An 18,818-nucleotide genomic window follows, 5' to 3' on the forward strand; every position below is an offset into this window, starting at 1 on the left:
GGGAAAGCTGGCAGTTTGGAAGGGAAAATTCAAATGCCTAAATTTGAAAAGCCAAAGTTTGGAGTTTCACTTCCAAAAGACAAGGTGCCAGAAGGTGAGATCAGTTTACCCAAAATAGAAGCTGACATTCCCAAGCCAAAAGTCAAAGGCCAAGTGGGTGCCATCGGCGTGGAAACCACGACGCTAGCAGTGGAAGCCGATGTTCCCGACGTAGAGACTGAAGCTTCCGGCTGGAAAATACAAATGCCATCACTCAAAATGCCCAAAATGCCGAAAGCAGACATTCAAGCATCAAAGGTGGACATCACTCTCCCATCAATAGATGTTTCTCTTCCAAAAGACGAGGTGGAGATTAAGGGCCCAGAAGCAACAGCTAAAGCGGTGGAGATAGAAGGTGAAATAAAGGTCACAGATAAAGATGCTAAAGGAAAAGAAAGTAAATTCAAAATGCCAACATTTGGCATGCCTTCATTTGGCTGGTCCACCACAAAAGAGACTAGTGGGGGAGTAGCAGATGTTGAAGCAAGCCTGAAAGAGCCCCAGGTGACAATGCCATCAGCCAGGGCAGAAGGAGAGATAACAATGTCAGGACCTGCAATCCAGGCTCCAAGTGTTGAACTGGAAATCGGGACTTCCGCAGGAAAAGATGGTGAGAAGGGAAAAATTAAAATGCCTGATGTTAAGCTGCCAAGTGTGAAGTTTCCCGAGGTCAAGGCTCCCCAGGTACAGGTCAGTCTGCCAAAGGTGGAGGCAGATATTTCCCTTCCCAAATCACAAGCCGAAATTAAAGAGGGGGGATTTGAAGTGAAAGTTTCCGACATGGAAAGCCGTATTGAAGTTGAGACAGGGAAAGCTGAGGCAACAGGGATGAAAATACACATGCCAAAAGTCAAGATGCCTTCTATGGGATTTTCTAAACCAGAAATCAAAGCTCCCAAAGTAGATGTGGATGTTACTTTACCCAAAGTCGATGTCACACTTCCAACGTGTGATGTCAGTCTTCAAGAAGCTGACCTGAAAGCTGCCTCTGTTCCCAGAGATGTCAAAATCTCAGCATCTGGAGTCAAGATGCCCGAAATAGAAGGTTCCATTGAGCTGAAGGGTCCAGGGATTGAAGCGAAAGAGCCATCAGCTGAAATTACAGTGGAGGGACCAAAGGGGAAAGCTGGCAGTTTGGAAGGGAAAATTCAAATGCCTAAATTTGAAAAGCCAAAGTTTGGAGTTTCACTTCCAAAAGACAAGGTGCCAGAAGGCGAGATCAGTTTACCCAAAATGGAAGCTGACATTCCTAAGCCAAAAGTCAAAGGCCAAGTGGGTGCCATCGGCGTGGAAACCCCGACGCTAGCAGTGGAAGCCGATATTCCCGACGTAGGGACTGAAGCTTCCGGCTGGAAAATACGAATGCCATCACTCAAAATGCCCAAAATGCCGAAAGCAGACATTCAAGCATCAAAGGTGGACATCACTCTCCCATCAGTAGATGTTTCTATTCCAAAGGCCGAGGTGGAGATTAAGGGCCCAGAAGCAACAGCTAAAGCGGTGGAGATAGAAGGTGAAATAAAGGTCACAGATAAAGATGCTAAAGGAAAAGAAAGTAAATTCAAAATGCCAACATTTGGCATGCCTTCATTTGGCTGGTCCACCACAAAAGAGACTAGTGGGGGAGTAGCAGATGTTGAAGCAAGCCTGAAAGAGCCCCAGGTGACAATGCCATCAGCCAGGGCAGAAGGAGAGATAACAATGTCAGGACCTGCAATCCAGGCTCCAAGTGTTGAACTGGAAATCGGGACTTCCGCAGGAAAAGATGGTGAGAAGGGAAAAATTAAAATGCCTGATGTTAAGCTGCCAAGTGTGAAGCTTCCAGAGGTCAAAGCTCCCCAGGTACAGGTCAGTCTGCCAAAGGTGGATGCAGATATTTCCCTTCCCAAATCACAAGCCAAAATTAAAGATGGGGGATTTGAAGTGAAAGTTCCCGACATGGAAAGCCGTATTGAAGTTGAGACAGGGAAAGCTGAGGCAACAGGGATGAAAATACACATGCCAAAAGTCAAGATGCCTTCTATGGGATTTTCTAAACCAGAAATCAAAGCTCCCAAAGTAGATGTGGATGTTACTTTACCCAAAGTCGATGTCACACTTCCAACGTGTGATGTCAGTCTTCAAGAAGCTGACCTGAAAGCTGCCTCTGTTCCCGGAGATGTCAAAATCTCTGCACCTGGAGTCAAGATGCCCAAAATAGAAGGTTCCATTGAGCTGAAGGGTCCAGGGATTGAAGCAAAAGAGCCATCCGTTGAAATTACAGTAGAGGGACCAGAGGGGAAAGCTGGCAGTTTGGAAGAGAAAATTCAAATGCCTAAATTTGAAAAGCCAAAGTTTGGAGTTTCACTTCCAAAAGGCAAAGTGCCAGAAGGCGAGATCAGTTTACCCAAAATGGAAGCTGACATTCCCAAGCCAAAAGTCAAAGGCCAACTGGGTGCAATCGTCGTGGAAACCCCGACGCTAGCAGTGGAAGCTGATGTTCCTGACGTAGAAACTGAAGCTTCTGGATGGAAAATACAAATGCCATCACTCAAAATGTCCAAAATGCCGAAAGTAGACATTCCAGCACCAAAGGTGGACATCACCCTCCCATCAGTAGATGTTTCTCTTCCAAAGGCTGAGTTGGAGATTAAGGGCCCAGAAGCAAAAGCGAAAGCGGTGGAGATAGAAGGTGAAATAAAAGCCACAGATAAAGATGCCAAAGGAAAAGAAAGTAAATTCAAAATGCCAAAATTCAGTATGCCTTCATTTGGCTGGTCCACCTCAAAAGAGACCAGTGGTGGAGTAGCAGATGTTGAAGCAAGCCTCAAAGAGCCCCAGGTGACAGTGCCATCAGCCAGGGCAGAAGGAGAGATAACAATGTCAGGACCTGCAATCCAGGCTCCAAATGTTGAACTGGAAATCAGGACTTCTGCAGGAATAGATGATGAGAAGGGAAAAATTAAAATGCCTGATGTTAAGCTGCCAAGTGTGAAGCTTCCTGAGGTCAAGGCTCCCCAGGTACAGGTCAGTCTGCCAAAGGTGGAGGCAGATATTTCCCTTCCCAAATCACAAGCCGAAATTAAAGAGGGGGGATTTGAAGTGAAAGTTCCCGACATGGAAAGCCGTATTGAAGTTGAGACAGGGAAAGCTGAGTCAACAGGGATGAAAATACACATGCCAAAAGTCAAGATGCCTTCTCTAGGATTTTCTAAACCTAAAATCAAAGCTCCCAAAGTAGACGTGGATGTTACTTTACCCAAAGTCGATGTCACACTTCCAACGTGTGATGTCAGTCTTCAAGAAGCTGACCTGAAAGCTGCCTCTGTTCCCGGAGATGTCAAAATCTCTGCACCTGGAGTAAAGATGCCCAAAATAGAAGGTTCCATTGAGCTGAAGGGTCCAGGGATTGAAGCGAAAGAGCCATCAGCTGAAATTACAGTGCAAGGACCAGAGGGGAAAGCTGGCAGTTTGGAAGGGAAAATTCAAATGCCTAAATTTGAAAAGCCAAAGTTTGGAGTTTCACTTCCAAAAGGCAAAGTGCCAGAAGGCGAGATCAGTTTACCCAAAATGGAAGCTGACATTCCCAAGCCAAAAGTCAAAGGCCAAGTGGGTGCAATCGGTGGAAACCCGACGCTAGCAGTGGAAGCTGATGTTCCTGACGTAGAAACTGAAGCTTCTGGATGGAAAATACAAATGCCATCACTCAAAATGTCCAAAATGCCGAAAGCAGACATTCAAGCATCAAAGGTGGACATCACTCTCCCATCAGTAGATGTTTCTATTCCAAAGGCTGAGGTGGAGATTAAGGGCCCAGAAGCAACAGCTAAAGCGGTGGAGATAGAAGGTGAAATAAAGGTCACAGATAAAGATGCTAAAGGAAAAGAAAGTAAATTCAAAATGCCAACATTTGGCATGCCTTCATTTGGCTGGTCCACCACAAAAGAGACTAGTGGGGGAGTAGCAGATGTTGAAGCAAGCCTGAAAGAGCCCCAGGTGACAATGCCATCAGCCAGGGCAGAAGGAGAGATAACAATGTCAGGACCTGCAATCCAGGCTCCAAGTGTTGAACTGGAAATCGGGACTTCCGCAGGAAAACATGGTGAGAAGGGAAAAATTAAAATGCCTGATGTTAAGCTGCCAAGTGTGAAGCTTCCCGAGGTCAAGGCTCCCCAGGTACAGGTCAGTCTGCCAAAGGTGGAGGCAGATATTTCCCTTCCCAAATCACAAGCCGAAATTAAAGAGGGGGGATTTGAAGTGAAAGTTCCCGACATGGAAAGCCGTATTGAAGTTGAGACAGGGAAAGCTGAGGCAACAGGGATGAAAATACACATGCCAAAAGTCAAGATGCCTTCTATGGGATTTTCTAAACCAGAAATCAAAGCTCCCAAAGTAGATGTGGATGTTACTTTACCCAAAGTCGATGTCACACTTCCAACGTGTGATGTCAGTCTTCAAGAAGCTGACCTGAAAGCTGCCTCTGTTCCCAGAGATGTCAAAATCTCAGCACCTGGAGTCAAGATGCTCAAAATAGAAGGTTCCATTGAGCTGAAGGGTCCAGGGATTGAAGCGAAAGAGCCATCAGCTGAAATTACAGTGGAGGGACCAAAGGGGAAAGCTGGCAGTTTGGAAGGGAAAATTCAAATGCCTAAATTTGAAAAGCCAAAGTTTGGAGTTTCACTTCCAAAAGACAAGGTGCCAGAAGGCGAGATCAGTTTACCCAAAATGGAAGCTGACATTCCTAAGCCAAAAGTCAAAGGCCAAGTGGGTGCAATCGTCGTGGAAACCCCGACGCTAGCAGTGGAAGCTGATGTTCCTGACGTAGAAACTGAAGCTTCTGGATGGAAAATACAAATGCCATCACTCAAAATGTCCAAAATGCCGAAAGTAGACATTCCAGCACCAAAGGTGGACATCACCCTCCCATCAGTAGATGTTTCTCTTCCAAAGGCTGAGTTGGAGATTAAGGGCCCAGAAGCAAAAGCGAAAGCGGTGGAGATAGAAGGTGAAATAAAAGCCACAGATAAAGATGCCAAAGGAAAAGAAAGTAAATTCAAAATGCCAAAATTCAGTATGCCTTCATTTGGCTGGTCCACCTCAAAAGAGACCAGTGGTGGAGTAGCAGATGTTGAAGCAAACCTGAAAGAGCCCCAGGTGACAGTGCCATCAGCCAGGGCAGAAGGAGAGATAACAATGTCAGGACCTGCAATCCAGGCTCCAAATGTTGAACTGGAAATCAGGACTTCTGCAGGAATAGATGATGAGAAGGGAAAAATTAAAATGCCTGATGTTAAGCTGCCAAGTGTGAAGCTTCCTGAGGTCAAGGCTCCCCAGGTACAGGTCAGTCTGCCAAAGGTGGAGGCAGATATTTCCCTTCCCAAATCACAAGCCAAAATTAAAGATGGGGGATTTGAAGTGAAAGTTCCCGACATGGAAAGCCGTATTGAAGTTGAGACAGGGAAAGCTGAGGCAACAGGGATGAAAATACACATGCCAAAAGTCAAGATGCCTTCTCTAGGATTTTCTAAACCTAAAATCAAAGCTCCCAAAGTAGACGTGGATGTTACTTTACCCAAAGTCGATGTCACACTTCCAACGTGTGATGTCAGTCTTCAAGAAGCTGACCTGAAAGCTGCCTCTGTTCCCGGAGATGTCAAAATCTCTGCACCTGGAGTAAAGATGCCCAAAATAGAAGGTTCCATTGAGCTGAAGGGTCCAGGGATTGAAGCGAAAGAGCCATCAGCTGAAATTACAGTGCAGGGACCAGAGGGGAAAGCTGGCAGTTTGGAAGGGAAAATTCAAATGCCTAAATTTGAAAAGCCAAAGTTTGGAGTTTCACTTCCAAAAGGCAAAGTGCCAGAAGGCGAGATCAGTTTACCCAAAATGGAAGCTGACATTCCCAAGCCAAAAGTCAAAGGCCAAGTGGGTGCAATCGGGGTGGAAACCCCGACGCTAGCAGTGGAAGCTGATGTTCCTGACGTAGAAACTGAAGCTTCTGGATGGAAAATACAAATGCCATCACTCAAAATGTCCAAAATGCCGAAAGTAGACATTCCAGCACCAAAGGTGGACATCACCCTCCCATCAGTAGATGTTTCTCTTCCAAAGGCTGAGTTGGAGATTAAGGGCCCAGAAGCAACAGCTAAAGCGGTGGAGATAGAAGGTGAAATAAAGGTCACAGATAAAGATGCTAAAGGAAAAGATAGTAAATTCAAAATGCCAACATTTGGCATGCCTTCATTTGGCTGGTCCACCACAAAAGAGACTAGTGGGGGAGTAGCAGATGTTGAAGCAAGCCTGAAAGAGCCCCAGGTGACAATGCCATCAGCCAGGGCAGAAGGAGAGATAACAATGTCAGGACCTGCAATCCAGGCTCCAAGTGTTGAACTGGAAATCGGGACTTCCGCAGGAAAACATGGTGAGAAGGGAAAAATTAAAATGCCTGATGTTAAGCTGCCAAGTGTGAAGCTTCCCGAGGTCAAGGCTCCCCAGGTACAGGTCAGTCTGCCAAAGGTGGAGGCAGATATTTCCCTTCCCAAATCACAAGCCAAAATTAAAGATGGGGGATTTGAAGTGAAAGTTCCTGACATGGAAAGCCGTATTGAAGTTGAGACAGGGAAAGCTGAGGCAACAGGGATGAAAATACACATGCCAAAAGTCAAGATGCCTTCTCTAGGATTTTCTAAACCTAAAATCAAAGCTCCCAAAGTAGACGTGGATGTTACTTTACCCAAAGTCGATGTCACACTTCCAACGTGTGATGTCAGTCTTCAAGAAGCTGACCTGAAAGCAGCCTCTGTTCCCAGAGATGTCAAAATCTCAGCACCTGTAGTCAAGATGCCCAAAATAGAAGGTTCTATTCAGCTGAAGGGTCCTCGGATGGAAGTGAAAGAGCCATCCGTTGAAATTACAGTGGAGGAACCAGAGGGGAAAGCTGCCAGTTTGGAAGGGAACATTCAAATGCCTAAATCTGAAAAGCCAAAATTTGGAGTTTCACTTCCAAAAGGCAAAGTGACAGAAGGCGAGATCAGTTTACCCAAAATGGAAGCTGACATTCCGAAGCCAAAAGTCAAAGGCCAACTGGGTGCAATCGTCGTGGAAACCCCGACGCTAGCAGTGGAAGCCGATCTTCCCGACGTAGAGACTGAAGCTTCCGGCTGGAAAATACGAATGCCATCACTCAAAATGTCCAAAATGCCGAAAGCAGACATTCCAGCACCAAAGGTGGACATCACTCTCCCATCAGTAGATGTTTCTATTCCAAAGGCCGAGGTGGAGATTAAGGGCCCAGAAGCAACAGCTAAAGCGGTGGAGATAGAAGGTGAAATAAAGGTCACAGATAAAGATGCTAAAGGAAAAGAAAGTAAATTCAAAATGCCAACATTTGGCATGCCTTCATTTGGCTGGTCGACCACTAAGGAGACTGGTGGTGGAGTAGCAGATGTTGAAGCAAGCCTGAAAGAGCCCCAGGTGACAATGCCATCAGCCAGGGCAGAAGGAGAGATAACAATGTCAGGACCTGCAATCCAGGCTCCAAGTGTTGAACTGGAAATCGGGACTTCCGCAGGAAAAGATGGTGAGAAGGGAAAAATTAAAATGCCTGATGTTAAGCTGCCAAGTGTGAAGCTTCCCGAGGTCAAGGCTCCCCAGGTACAGGTCAGTCTGCCAAAGGTGGAGGCAGATATTTCCCTTCCCAAATCACAAGCCAAAATTAAAGATGGGGGATTTGAAGTGAAAGTTCCCGACATGCAAAGCCGTATTGAAGTTGAGACAGGGAAAACTGAGGCAACAGGGATGAAAATACACATGCCAAAAGTCAAGATGCCTTCTATGGGATTTTCTAAACCAGAAATCAAAGCTCCCAAAGTAGATGTGGATGTTACTTTACCCAAAGTCGATGTCACACTTCCAATGTGTGATGTCAGTCTTCAAGAAGCTGACCTGAAAGCTGCCTCTGTTCCCAGAGATGTCAAAATCTCAGCACCTGGAGTCAAGATGCCTGAAATAGAAGGTTCCATTGAGCTGAAGGGTCCAGGGATTGAAGCAAAAGAGCCATCAGCTGAAATTACAGTGGAGGGACCAAAGGGGAAAGCTGGCAGTTTGGAAGGGAAAATTCAAATGCCTAAATTTGAAAAGCCAAAGTTTGGAGTTTCACTTCCAAAAGACAAGGTGCCAGAAGGCGAGATCAGTTTACCCAAAATGGAAGCTGACATTCCTGCGCCAAAAGTCAAAGGCCAAGTGGGTGCCATCGGCGTGGAAACCCCGACGCTAGCAGTGGAAGCCGATGTTCCCGATGTAGGGACTGAAGCTTCCGGCTGGAAAATACGAATGCCATCACTCAAAATGCCCAAAATGCCGAAAGCAGACATTCAAGCATCAAAGGTGGACATCACTCTCCCATCAGTAGATGTTTCTATTCCAAAGGCTGAGGTGGAGATTAAGGGCCCAGAAGCAACAGCTAAAGCGGTGGAGATAGAAGGTGAAATAAAAGTCACAGATAAAGATGCTAAAGGAAAAGAAAGTAAATTCAAAATGCCAACATTTGGCATGCCTTCATTTGGCTGGTCGACCACTAAGGAGACTGGTGGTGGAGTAGCAGATGTTGAAGCAAGCCTGAAAGAGCCCCAGGTGACAATGCCATCAGCCAGGGCAGAAGGAGAGATAACAATGTCAGGACCTGCAATCCAGGCTCCAAGTGTTGAACTGGAAATCGGGACTTCCGCAGGAAAAGATGGTGAGAAGGGAAAAATTAAAATGCCTGATGTTAATCTGCCAAGTGTGAAGCTTCCTGAGGTCAAAGCTCCCCAGGTACAGGTCAGTCTGCCAAAGGTGGATGCAGATATTTCCCTTCCCAAATCACAAGCCAAAATTAAAGATGGGGGATTTGAAGTGAAAGTTCCCGACATGGAAAGCCGTATTGAAGTTGAGACAGGGAAAGCTGAGGCAACAGGGATGAAAATACACATGCCAAAAGTCAAGATGCCTTCTCTAGGATTTTCTAAACCTAAAATCAAAGCTCCCAAAGTAGACGTGGATGTTACTTTACCCAAAGTCGATGTCACACTTCCAACGTGTGATGTCAGTCTTCAAGAAGCTGACCTGAAAGCAGCCTCTGTTCCCGGAGATGTCAAAATCTCTGCACCTGTAGTCAAGATGCCCAAAATAGAAGGTTCCATTCAGCTGAAGGGTCCTGGGATGGAAGTGAAAGAGCCATCCGTTGAAATTACAGTAGAGGGACCAGAGGGGAAAGCTGGCAGTTTGGAAGAGAAAATTCAAATGCCTAAATTTGAAAAGCCAAAGTTTGGAGTTTCACTTCCAAAAGGCAAAGTGCCAGAAGGCGAGATCAGTTTACCCAAAATGGAAGCTGACATTCCCAAGCCAAAAGTCAAAGGCCAACTGGGTGCAATCGTCGTGGAAACCCCGACGCTAGCAGTGGAAGCTGATGTTCCTGACGTAGAAACTGAAGCTTCTGGATGGAAAATACAAATGCCATCACTCAAAATGTCCAAAATGCCGAAAGTAGACATTCCAGCACCAAAGGTGGACATCACCCTCCCATCAGTAGATGTTTCTCTTCTAAAGGCTGAGTTGGAGATTAAGGGCCCAGAAGCAAAAGCGAAAGCGGTGGAGATAGGAGGTGAAATAAAAGCCACAGATAAAGATGCCAAAGGAAAAGAAAGTAAATTCAAAATGCCAAAATTCAGTATGCCTTCATTTGGCTGGTCCACCTCAAAAGAGACCAGTGGTGGAGTAGCAGATGTTGAAGCAAACCTGAAAGAGCCCCAGGTGACAGTGCCATCAGCCAGGGCAGAAGGAGAGATAACAATGTCAGGACCTGCAATCCAGGCTCCAAATGTTGAACTGGAAATCAGGACTTCTGCAGGAATAGATGATGAGAAGGGAAAAATTAAAATGCCTGATGTTAAGCTGCCAAGTGTGAAGCTTCCTGAGGTCAAGGCTCCCCAGGTACAGGTCAGTCTGCCAAAGGTGGAGGCAGATATTTCCCTTCCCAAATCACAAGCCGAAATTAAAGAGGGGGGATTTGAAGTGAAAGTTCCCGACATGGAAAGCCGTATTGAAGTTGAGACAGCGAAAGCTGAGTCAACAGGGATGAAAATACACATGCCAAAAGTCAAGATGCCTTCTCTAGGATTTTCTAAACCTAAAATCAAAGCTCCCAAAGTAGACGTGGATGTTACTTTACCCAAAGTCGATGTCACACTTCCAACTTGTGATGTCAGTCTTCAAGAAGCTGACCTGAAAGCAGCCTCTGTTCCCGGAGATGTCAAAATCTCAGCACCTGGAGTCAAGATGCCTAAAATAGAAGGTTCTATTCAGCTGAAGGGCCCTGGGATGGAAGTGAAAGAGCCATCCGTTGAAATTACAGTGGAGGGACCAGAGGGGAAAGCTGCCAGTTTGGAAGGGAAAATTCAAATGCCTAAATTTGAAAAGCCAAAGTTTGGAGTTTCACTTCCAAAAGGCAAAGTGCCAGAAGGCGAGATCAGTTTACCCAAAATGGAAGCTGACATTCCCAAGCCAAAAGTCAAAGGCCAAGTGGGTGCCATCGGCGTGGAAACCCCGACGCTAGCAGTGGAAGCCGATCTTCCCGACGTAGAGACTGAAGCTTCCGGCTGGAAAATACAAATGCCATCACTCAAAATGTCCAAAATGCCGAAAGCAGACATTCCAGCACCAAAGGTGGACATCACGCTCCCATCAGTAGATGTTTCTCTTCCAAAGGCCGAGGTGGAGATTAAGGGCCCAGAAGCAACAGCGAAAGCGGTGCAGATCGAAGGTGAAATAAAAGCCACAGATAAAGATGTTAAAGGAAAAGAAAGTAAATTCAAAATGCCAAAATTCAGTATGCCTTCATTTGGCTGGTCGACCACAAAGGAGACTGGTGGTGGAGTAGCATATGTTGAAGCAAGCCTGAAAGAGCCCCAGGTGACAGTGCCATCAGCCAGGGCAGAAGGAGAGATAACAGTGTCAGGACCTGCAATCCAGGCTCCAAGTGTTGAACTGGAAATCGGGACTTCTGCAGGAAAAGATGATGAGAAGGGAAAAATTAAAATGCCTGATGTTAAGCTGCCAAGTGTGAAGCTTCCTGAGGTCAAGGCTCCCCAGGTACAGGTCAGTCTGCCAAAGGTGGAGGCAGATATTTCCCTTCCCAAATCACAAGCCGAAATTAAAGAGGGGGGATTTGAAGTGAAAGTTCCCGACATGGAAAGCCGTATTGAAGTTGAGACAGGGAAAGCTGAGGCAACAGGGATGAAAATACACATGCCAAAAGTCAAGATGCCTTCTCTAGGATTTTCTAAACCTAAAATCAAAGCTCCCAAAATAGACGTGGATGTTACTTTACCCAAAGTCGATGTCACACTTCCGACATGTGATGTCAGTCTTCAAGAAGCTGACCTGAAAGCAGCCTCTGTTCCCGGAGATGTCAAAATCTCAGCACCTGGAGTCAAGATGCCTAAAATAGAAGGTTCTATTCAGCTGAAGGGTCCTGGGATGGAAGTGAAAGAGCCATCCGTTGAAGTTACAGTGGAGGGACGAGAGGGGAAAGCTGCCAGTTTGGAAGGGAAAATTCAAATGCCTAAATTTGAAAAGCCAAAGTTTGGAGTTTCACTTCCAAAAGGTAAAGTGCCAGAAGGCGAGATCAGTTTACCCAAAATGGAAGCTGACATTCCCAAGCCAAAAGTCAAAGGCCAAGTGGGTGCAATCGGCGTGGAAACCCCGACGTTAGCAGTGGAAGCCGATCTTCCCGACGTAGAGACTGAAGCTTCCGGCTGGAAAATACAAATGCCATCACTCAAAATGTCCAAAATGCCGAAAGCAGACATTCCAGCACCAAAGGTGGACATCATGCTCCCGTCAGTAGATGTTTCTCTTCCAAAGGCCGAGGTGGAGATTAAGGGCCCAGAAGCAACAGCTAAAGCGGTGGAGATAGAAGGTGAAATAAAGGTCACAGATAAAGAGGCTAAAGGAAAAGAAAGCAAGTTCAAAATGCCAAAATTCAAAGTCCCATCATTTAGCTGGTCACCAAAGAAAGAAGCACTTGTTACATGTGATACTGAAGCAACCTTTGAGGAGCCTACTTTGGCCTCTTCGTTAGGAGAAACAGAAGCTGAACTACCATTAACTGTAGCTGACGTTCAGTGCCCAAGTGTGGATCTCGAAAGTGATATGCCTATAGAAAAAGATGATGAGATGGGCAAAATTAAAAAGCCTCAGTTCAGCATGCCAAAGATATCACTTCCTAAAATGAAGGGTCACAAAGGACAGATCTCTCTGCCAAAACTGGAAAGTGATGTTAGTGGTCCTAAACCAGAAAATGAAGGAGATGTTTCAGTGCAGATATCAGAGAAAGGAAGCAGTGGAGATGGAGAAGGAATAGCCATAAGAATGCCAAAGTTTAAGATCTCTACTTCAGAATTTTCAAAACCAGAAACCAAAGCTCCCAAAATGGATGTGGATGTTAGCTTACCTACGGTTGATCTCACGCTTCCTACATATGATGCGACTATTCAACAAGCTGACTTGAAATTGAGGTCTGCTGGTGCTGATGTCAGCCTGTCAGCCCCAGATATTAAGATTCCAACATCAGAAGGATTCACAGAGTTGCAAAGTCCAGAAACAGGAGTTGAAGGAATATCAGCTGGAATTGCTGTGGATGGAGCAGAGATGAAAGTTGAAGGTCTTGAAGGGAAGATTAAAATGCCCAAATTCCAAAATCCAAAGTTTGGAATTTCACATCCTAAAGGGAAAGTGCCAGAGAGTGAGATCAGCTTATCCAAAATGGAAGCTGATGTTCCCCAGCTAAAAGCAATGACAGATATTGTTGACATTGCTGTGGAAGCACCAACAGTAGAAGTTGAATCTGCCATCCCTAATGCAGAAACAGACTCTTCAGGCTGGAAAATCAAAATGCTGAAAATATCTGAAGCTGATATTAAGACACCCAAAGTTGACATTAACCTCCAATCCAACGTTTCTGTTCCAATTACAGAGATTAGCATTCAAGATTCAAATATGGCATCTAAAGCAACAATGGTTGAAGAAGAAATAAAACCTGGAGATACAGATATGGAAGGGAAAGAAGGACATTTCAAGTTGCCAAAATTCAAATTGCCATCATTTAGTTGGTCACCAAAAAAAGAAGCAAGCATTAAAGCTGATTCTGAAGCACTTCTGGAAGAGCCTAAAATTACCGTATCATCAGGCAAAACAGACACAAAATTAGCAGAAATTGTAACTAAGGATCAGGGTCCAAGCATGGATCTTGATATTGAAATATCTACAGGAAAAGAAGAACAAAAAAGCCAAATTAAAAAGCCTCAATTTATCATGCCTAAAATTTCATTCTCCAAAATTAAGCCTCCTAAATCTCAGATGAATCTGCCAAAAGTGGAAGCTGATGTTACTGTTCCTAAACCAGAAAGAGATGGAGAAGACTTAGTGCAGATACCTGATATAGAAAGCAGTCATACCAAAAGCATAGAAGAGGGAGCACAAATAAGCATAAAAATGCCAAAAGTTCAGATTCCTACTCCGGAATTTTCCAAACCAGAAATCAAAGTTCCCAAATCAGACATGGACATTAGCCTACCTAAGGTTGATGCCACCTTTCCTACATATGATGTGAGTCTTCAACAAGCTGACCTCAAATTAAGGTCTGCTGGTGATGATGTCAGCTTGTCCCCAGGTATTAAATTTCCCACAACAGAAGTTTCCATTGAGCTGAAAAGTCCAGAAACAGGAATTCAAGGACCATTGGCAGTGGATGGAGCAGAAGTGAAAGCTGAAAGTCTTGAAGGGAAGATGAAAATGCCTAAATTCCAAAAGTCAAAGTTTGGAATTTCACTTCCAAAAGGACAAAGACCAGAAAGTGAGATCAGCTTACCCAAAATGGAATCTGGAGTTCCCCAGCTTACAATGACAACAGATATTGCTGACATTGCTGCGGAAGCTCCAATACTAGAAATTAAATCTGATGTCTCTGATGCAGAAATAGAGGTTTCAGCTGGGAAAATGAAAATGCCTCAAGTTTCTATCACTGACAGTAAAGCTCCAAAGATGGATGTTAGTCTCCCATCAGTTTCTGTTTCAACCACAGAGGTGGCCATTCAAAGCCCTAAGGTGGAGGATATGAAAGTGCAAGGAGAACATGAAATGAAGTCTGGAGAAATTCAGACTGAAGAACATCAGGGCTGGTTTAAAATGCCAAAATTCAGAATGCCAACATTTGGTCGGTCATCTTCTAAGGAAAAAAGAGGTGACATTGATAGTGAAGGGAGCCTGGAAAAGTCTCAGGTAAGTGCTCCTTCTGCTGAAATGAAAACTGAAATAGAAGCTCCTAAATATGCAATATCATTGCCATATGTGGACACTGAATTTGCTGCTGGAAAGGATGTTTTGGAAGGTAAAATCAAATCTGCTAAAGCAGAGATTCCAAAAGTGGGAGTTTCTCTCCACAAAGGTAAAAGTTATGATGTTACCTCATCAAAGTTTGAAGCAGAAGTTTCACTACCTCCAGAAAAAGCGGTTATTAAAGTGAGCATTCCTGAAACGGAAACTTATGCTGATGTAGTTAAACGCGGTGCTGAAGGACAACAATTGAAAACATATACTCCAAAAGTCATGATACCTAAGATGGAACTCTCTACATCAGAAATTAGTACTTCAAAAACTAGGGTGGACATCAGCTTACCAAAAGCTGACATTACACTCCCTAAATGTGATCTGACCCTTCAAGAACAAAAAGCCAAATCAGAGTGTGCAGAGGTTCCAACAGCAGAACATTCCATTGAGCTGAAGAGTCCAGAAATAGGAGCCAAAGCACCATCTGTTGAAATTGCTTTGGATGGAACACAGAAGAAATTAGATGTCCTCCCAAAAGTAGAGCTGGACATTCTACATGCAGATGCAGGAGTTAAAACTGAAAAGCTAGAGGGTGTGATAAAATCTACAGAAAAGGATGTTCAAGGAAGAGAAAGTAAATTAAAAATGCCAAAATTCAGTGTACCCTCATTTGGATGGCCTGCCACAAAGGGAACAGGAGATGCTGCTGATATTAAAACCAACCTTGAAGAGACCAAGATAGATGCTCCAGGAATTAAAATGGATTCTGAAATAAGTGATGTAGACCATGAAATACAGTTTCCAGCTGAAAGTGTTGAAAAGGATATATCTGCAGGAGTCAGGGTGAAAGTGGAAGATGGAGATGAAGCAAGCAAAATGAAAACATCTAAATTTAAGATGCCAAAGTTTGGAGTGTTACATTCAAAAGCAAAGGGTTCTGAAGTTGATGTCTTTATCCCAAAGTTAGAGGCTGATGTTTCACTGCCTAAAACTGAACTAGGCATAGTAGAAATCCAGTTTAAAAAAGCGGATGGTTCCATTGACCTGCAAAGCCCAAGTTCAGACCTTATGGAATCATCAACCAGGATTTCAAAGGACAAGCCAGACAAAAAAAGTGAAAGTGTAGAGGTAAATATTAAAATTCCCAAATTAAAAATACCAGCGTTCACTTACAATGCACCCACAGTTGAAACTGACATTTCAACATCAAAAGTGGCAACAGACTTGAAAGGTGCTGGTACTGACATTGAAACACCAAAACTGGAAGTAAGCACTAGGATCCCTAAAGAAAGACCAGAGTGTGCGGGTGGTAATATCCAAACACCATCAGTCAAAATTCCAATATTGGCTCAACGTGACATTAAAACCTCAGAGGTATACGTTAAACTCCCATCCACAGACTCTTCGGTTTCAAAAGCAGCACTACAGATTCAGGGACCACTTGCAGAGGGTAAAGAAATAAAGACACAAGGTGAAGTTGAATCTGGACATGTTGATATCAAAACGCACGAGACTTACTCCTCTCAGATAGTGAAAGAATCTGAGATTCCTTCATCAGAAATTAAAACTGCTAGTTTTGGATTTTCACTTCTCAAAGTGAAGATACCCGAGTCACATGTTAAACTAGACATGCCAGTCAAACTGCAGTCTTATACAGAATATAAACATGAGGTGTCCCAGAGTGAAGTTCACCAACCTAAACTTTCTGATGCAAATTTAGGGGTAGCAATACAAAAGACTGACACTGTTGAGTTTAAATTATCTGGCAAATCACAAAGTGAAACTGATGAATCTAATGATGTCATATCTTCCAGTGTTAGTTTGCCAAAATTGAAAACATTTACAGTTGAAGTACAGCCTTCCAGTAAACTTGGAGACACTCAATCTGATAAGCAACCAGAGGAAATAGCTGTATCTCCTCTCTCTAAAGATGATGAAATAGCCAAAATACCAGAAGATGAAGAAAAAGATATGAAGGATCAAAAAGAAAAAACTGACAGTAAAAGATCTTCTGGCAGATTCAAATTTTGGCTTCCAAGTATTGGGTTTTCTTCCTCTGTTGATGACACAGGCTCAGATTCCAAACCTGAAGTCCAAAAATCAATTCCAGAAGAAACCCAACCTGTTGACTCTTCTGCGTCAGATACTGACTCTTCTAAACAAACTGAAAAAACTGGATGGTTTAGATTTCCCAAATTAGGCTTCTCATCCCCATCAAAAAAGGCTAAGAACATTGACAAAGAAGAAGAGACAAATCTAAAAGAAATGAAAACTTCAGATGATGAAAGTCCATCAGAGAAACCTGAAACATTTTTTGATGCAGAAGAAAGCTTAACGCCTAAAGAAGAAACAATTAAGGGTGAAGAAAATGAAACTACAGGGACCTCATCTAACGTCCACGTTTCTGGTGCTATAGTTACATCATCAGCAAGAACTGAATTAATCTTGTTGGAGAGGGAAAGAGCTAGTCAGCAAAGTATTCTTGAAGAGACCACCAAATGAGTATTTTTTTCTGATCTAAACGTATATGGAAAATCTGAAGGTAGAACAAACTAAGAGAAAAACACATGCAGAAAAATGCTGTCTTCCCAAAGAGTTTTCCAGAAGAAATGAAAGTGGAACAAAACTTAAAACTGACACTTATGAAAACAGTCTATGGATCATTCTTCACTACACTGGCATTTGTAAGCATATGAACATACTGTAGGTCCTAATGAAACATTTGTTTCCATGAGATGTATGCAAAAAGAAACACACAACTACTGAAGACAAGGAGATATTCATACTTTTAACAAAGTCTGATAAAATTCTCCTAACCAAACAAAATAAAGTGTTGAATGGAGCAAAGATAGTGAAAAGCTTTTATTAAATATAATTCTCTAAAACATGCCAATTGTGTTTAGGTTATAGATTATTTGCAGAAAGGAGTATAAAGCTAGTGCAATGAGGACTAGAAATATATATAACTGTTTAGATTTTATTTTATAAAATATATTTCTGCCATGATGTTGCTTTCTTATGAAAAATATATTTTCTTTATCTTAGATAGAGCAATATTTGTATTCCATGATCATTTTAAAATGTCAAACAAGTAGAAATGATACTGTTGATATGACAATCCTTCCCCCGCCCTTCCCCCCCTCCCAGTTAGTAGGGTGGATAATATTTAGCCTTAAAAAAATTAAAATTTCAGGAAATGCTCCAGATTCCTTAAAAATATATACTGCTGATTCACATATTCAAAATACAAAAATAAAATATGGCAACTGAGAAGAAGAATAAAAAAAATTGGGGTAAGAAAGTTCATTATGTATATACTTATCAGAATAGTTAATGCATAGAATGGGGCATATGTGAGTGGAATCACTGGAAAGGTTTTTCCAGAGAAAAAAGATGTAAATAGTTATTTACCTTTTGTTTATATCAATGCTTCTCTTAAGTACACGACCAAAAAGGTAGTACCATATATGTTAGCCATCACTGTACATGTATTACTAGAATGTTGAATGTATTCTCAATTCACAGTACAGTCACTGTATTGATAATAAATGCAGTAACATTACTATTGTGATAATTTTTTTATTATGAAAACTACAATATAAAGTAGCATGAACATTGCTTGAAAGGTTGATGTAGCTGCAACTTCGGTTAGAGGGGGGAGAACTTTTTTTCAAGAGACATGGTACTGGCCAATTCTGCATATTGCATTTTCACATATTCACTCACACTTCTTTATCCCAGTTGCTTTATATTATATTTTTGTTCCCACCTATTCAATTTAGTTGGGGCTAAGCAAATGCAGCAGAAGAAAAAACTGGACTGTACTAGAGTATGTTTCATGAGTCCCAAATCATATCTTGCTAAATTAACATATTCAAGCTCTCACCTGTCCCAAAGGAGAATTCCACATAAACTGCAGTCACCAATACAAAGTCCATCGTTTCTCGACAGTTTCCACACAGAGGTACTGGACAACCAATATTATTTCAGTTCAAGTTGGACCCCTTTGGGGCTGCTCTAAGTTGTGCCTGGCTGCTCACACAGTCCCAATGGGCCATTCAAGCTGCTTTCTTTAGTGATCCCTGGCTGATGGAATGGCCATAGGCAGGGGCACACAGCTTAGAACAGAGCTAAGGAAGAGTAGCATAGACAGACCAGAGAATCAATAATGATGACCACTGTGATGCTGGAAAAAAAGGACATCCTGCTTTACAGCAATTCAAATAGAAGCAGACAATGATTTCAAGGCTTATTTCATGCTCACAGAGAATTATAGTTAACAATAAATACATTAAAATACTCCCAGTGTTGCATGCACTCTCTTAGCCCCACAAAATGAAATGCTCTAAGAAGCCCCGATGGGAATTGGATAGCACTACACATGTGAGACTGTTAGAAAGCAGAGAGAGGGAAATCCTTGAAAATGCAGCATGAGGCAG

The 18,818-nt window shown here is 43.1% G+C and overlaps 1 protein-coding gene across 1 annotated transcript in view; it reads left to right on the forward strand.

Moving 5' to 3' along the window:
• Window positions 1–17,941, forward strand: part of AHNAK2 (AHNAK nucleoprotein 2) — a 144,400-nt gene extending 126,459 nt beyond the window's left edge. The window contains exon 8 of the mRNA XM_039533859.1: window positions 264–17,941. Coding sequence (XP_039389793.1) covers window positions 264–16,881 — 16,618 coding nt within the window. The 3' untranslated portion in view covers window positions 16,882–17,941. The remainder of the gene's footprint in view (window positions 1–263) is intronic.
• Window positions 17,942–18,818: the final 877 nt, after the last annotated feature.

Source organism: Mauremys reevesii, linkage group 4 (genome assembly GCF_016161935.1).
Source record: "Mauremys reevesii isolate NIE-2019 linkage group 4, ASM1616193v1, whole genome shotgun sequence".
Taxonomy (NCBI): Eukaryota; Metazoa; Chordata; order Testudines; family Geoemydidae; genus Mauremys; species Mauremys reevesii.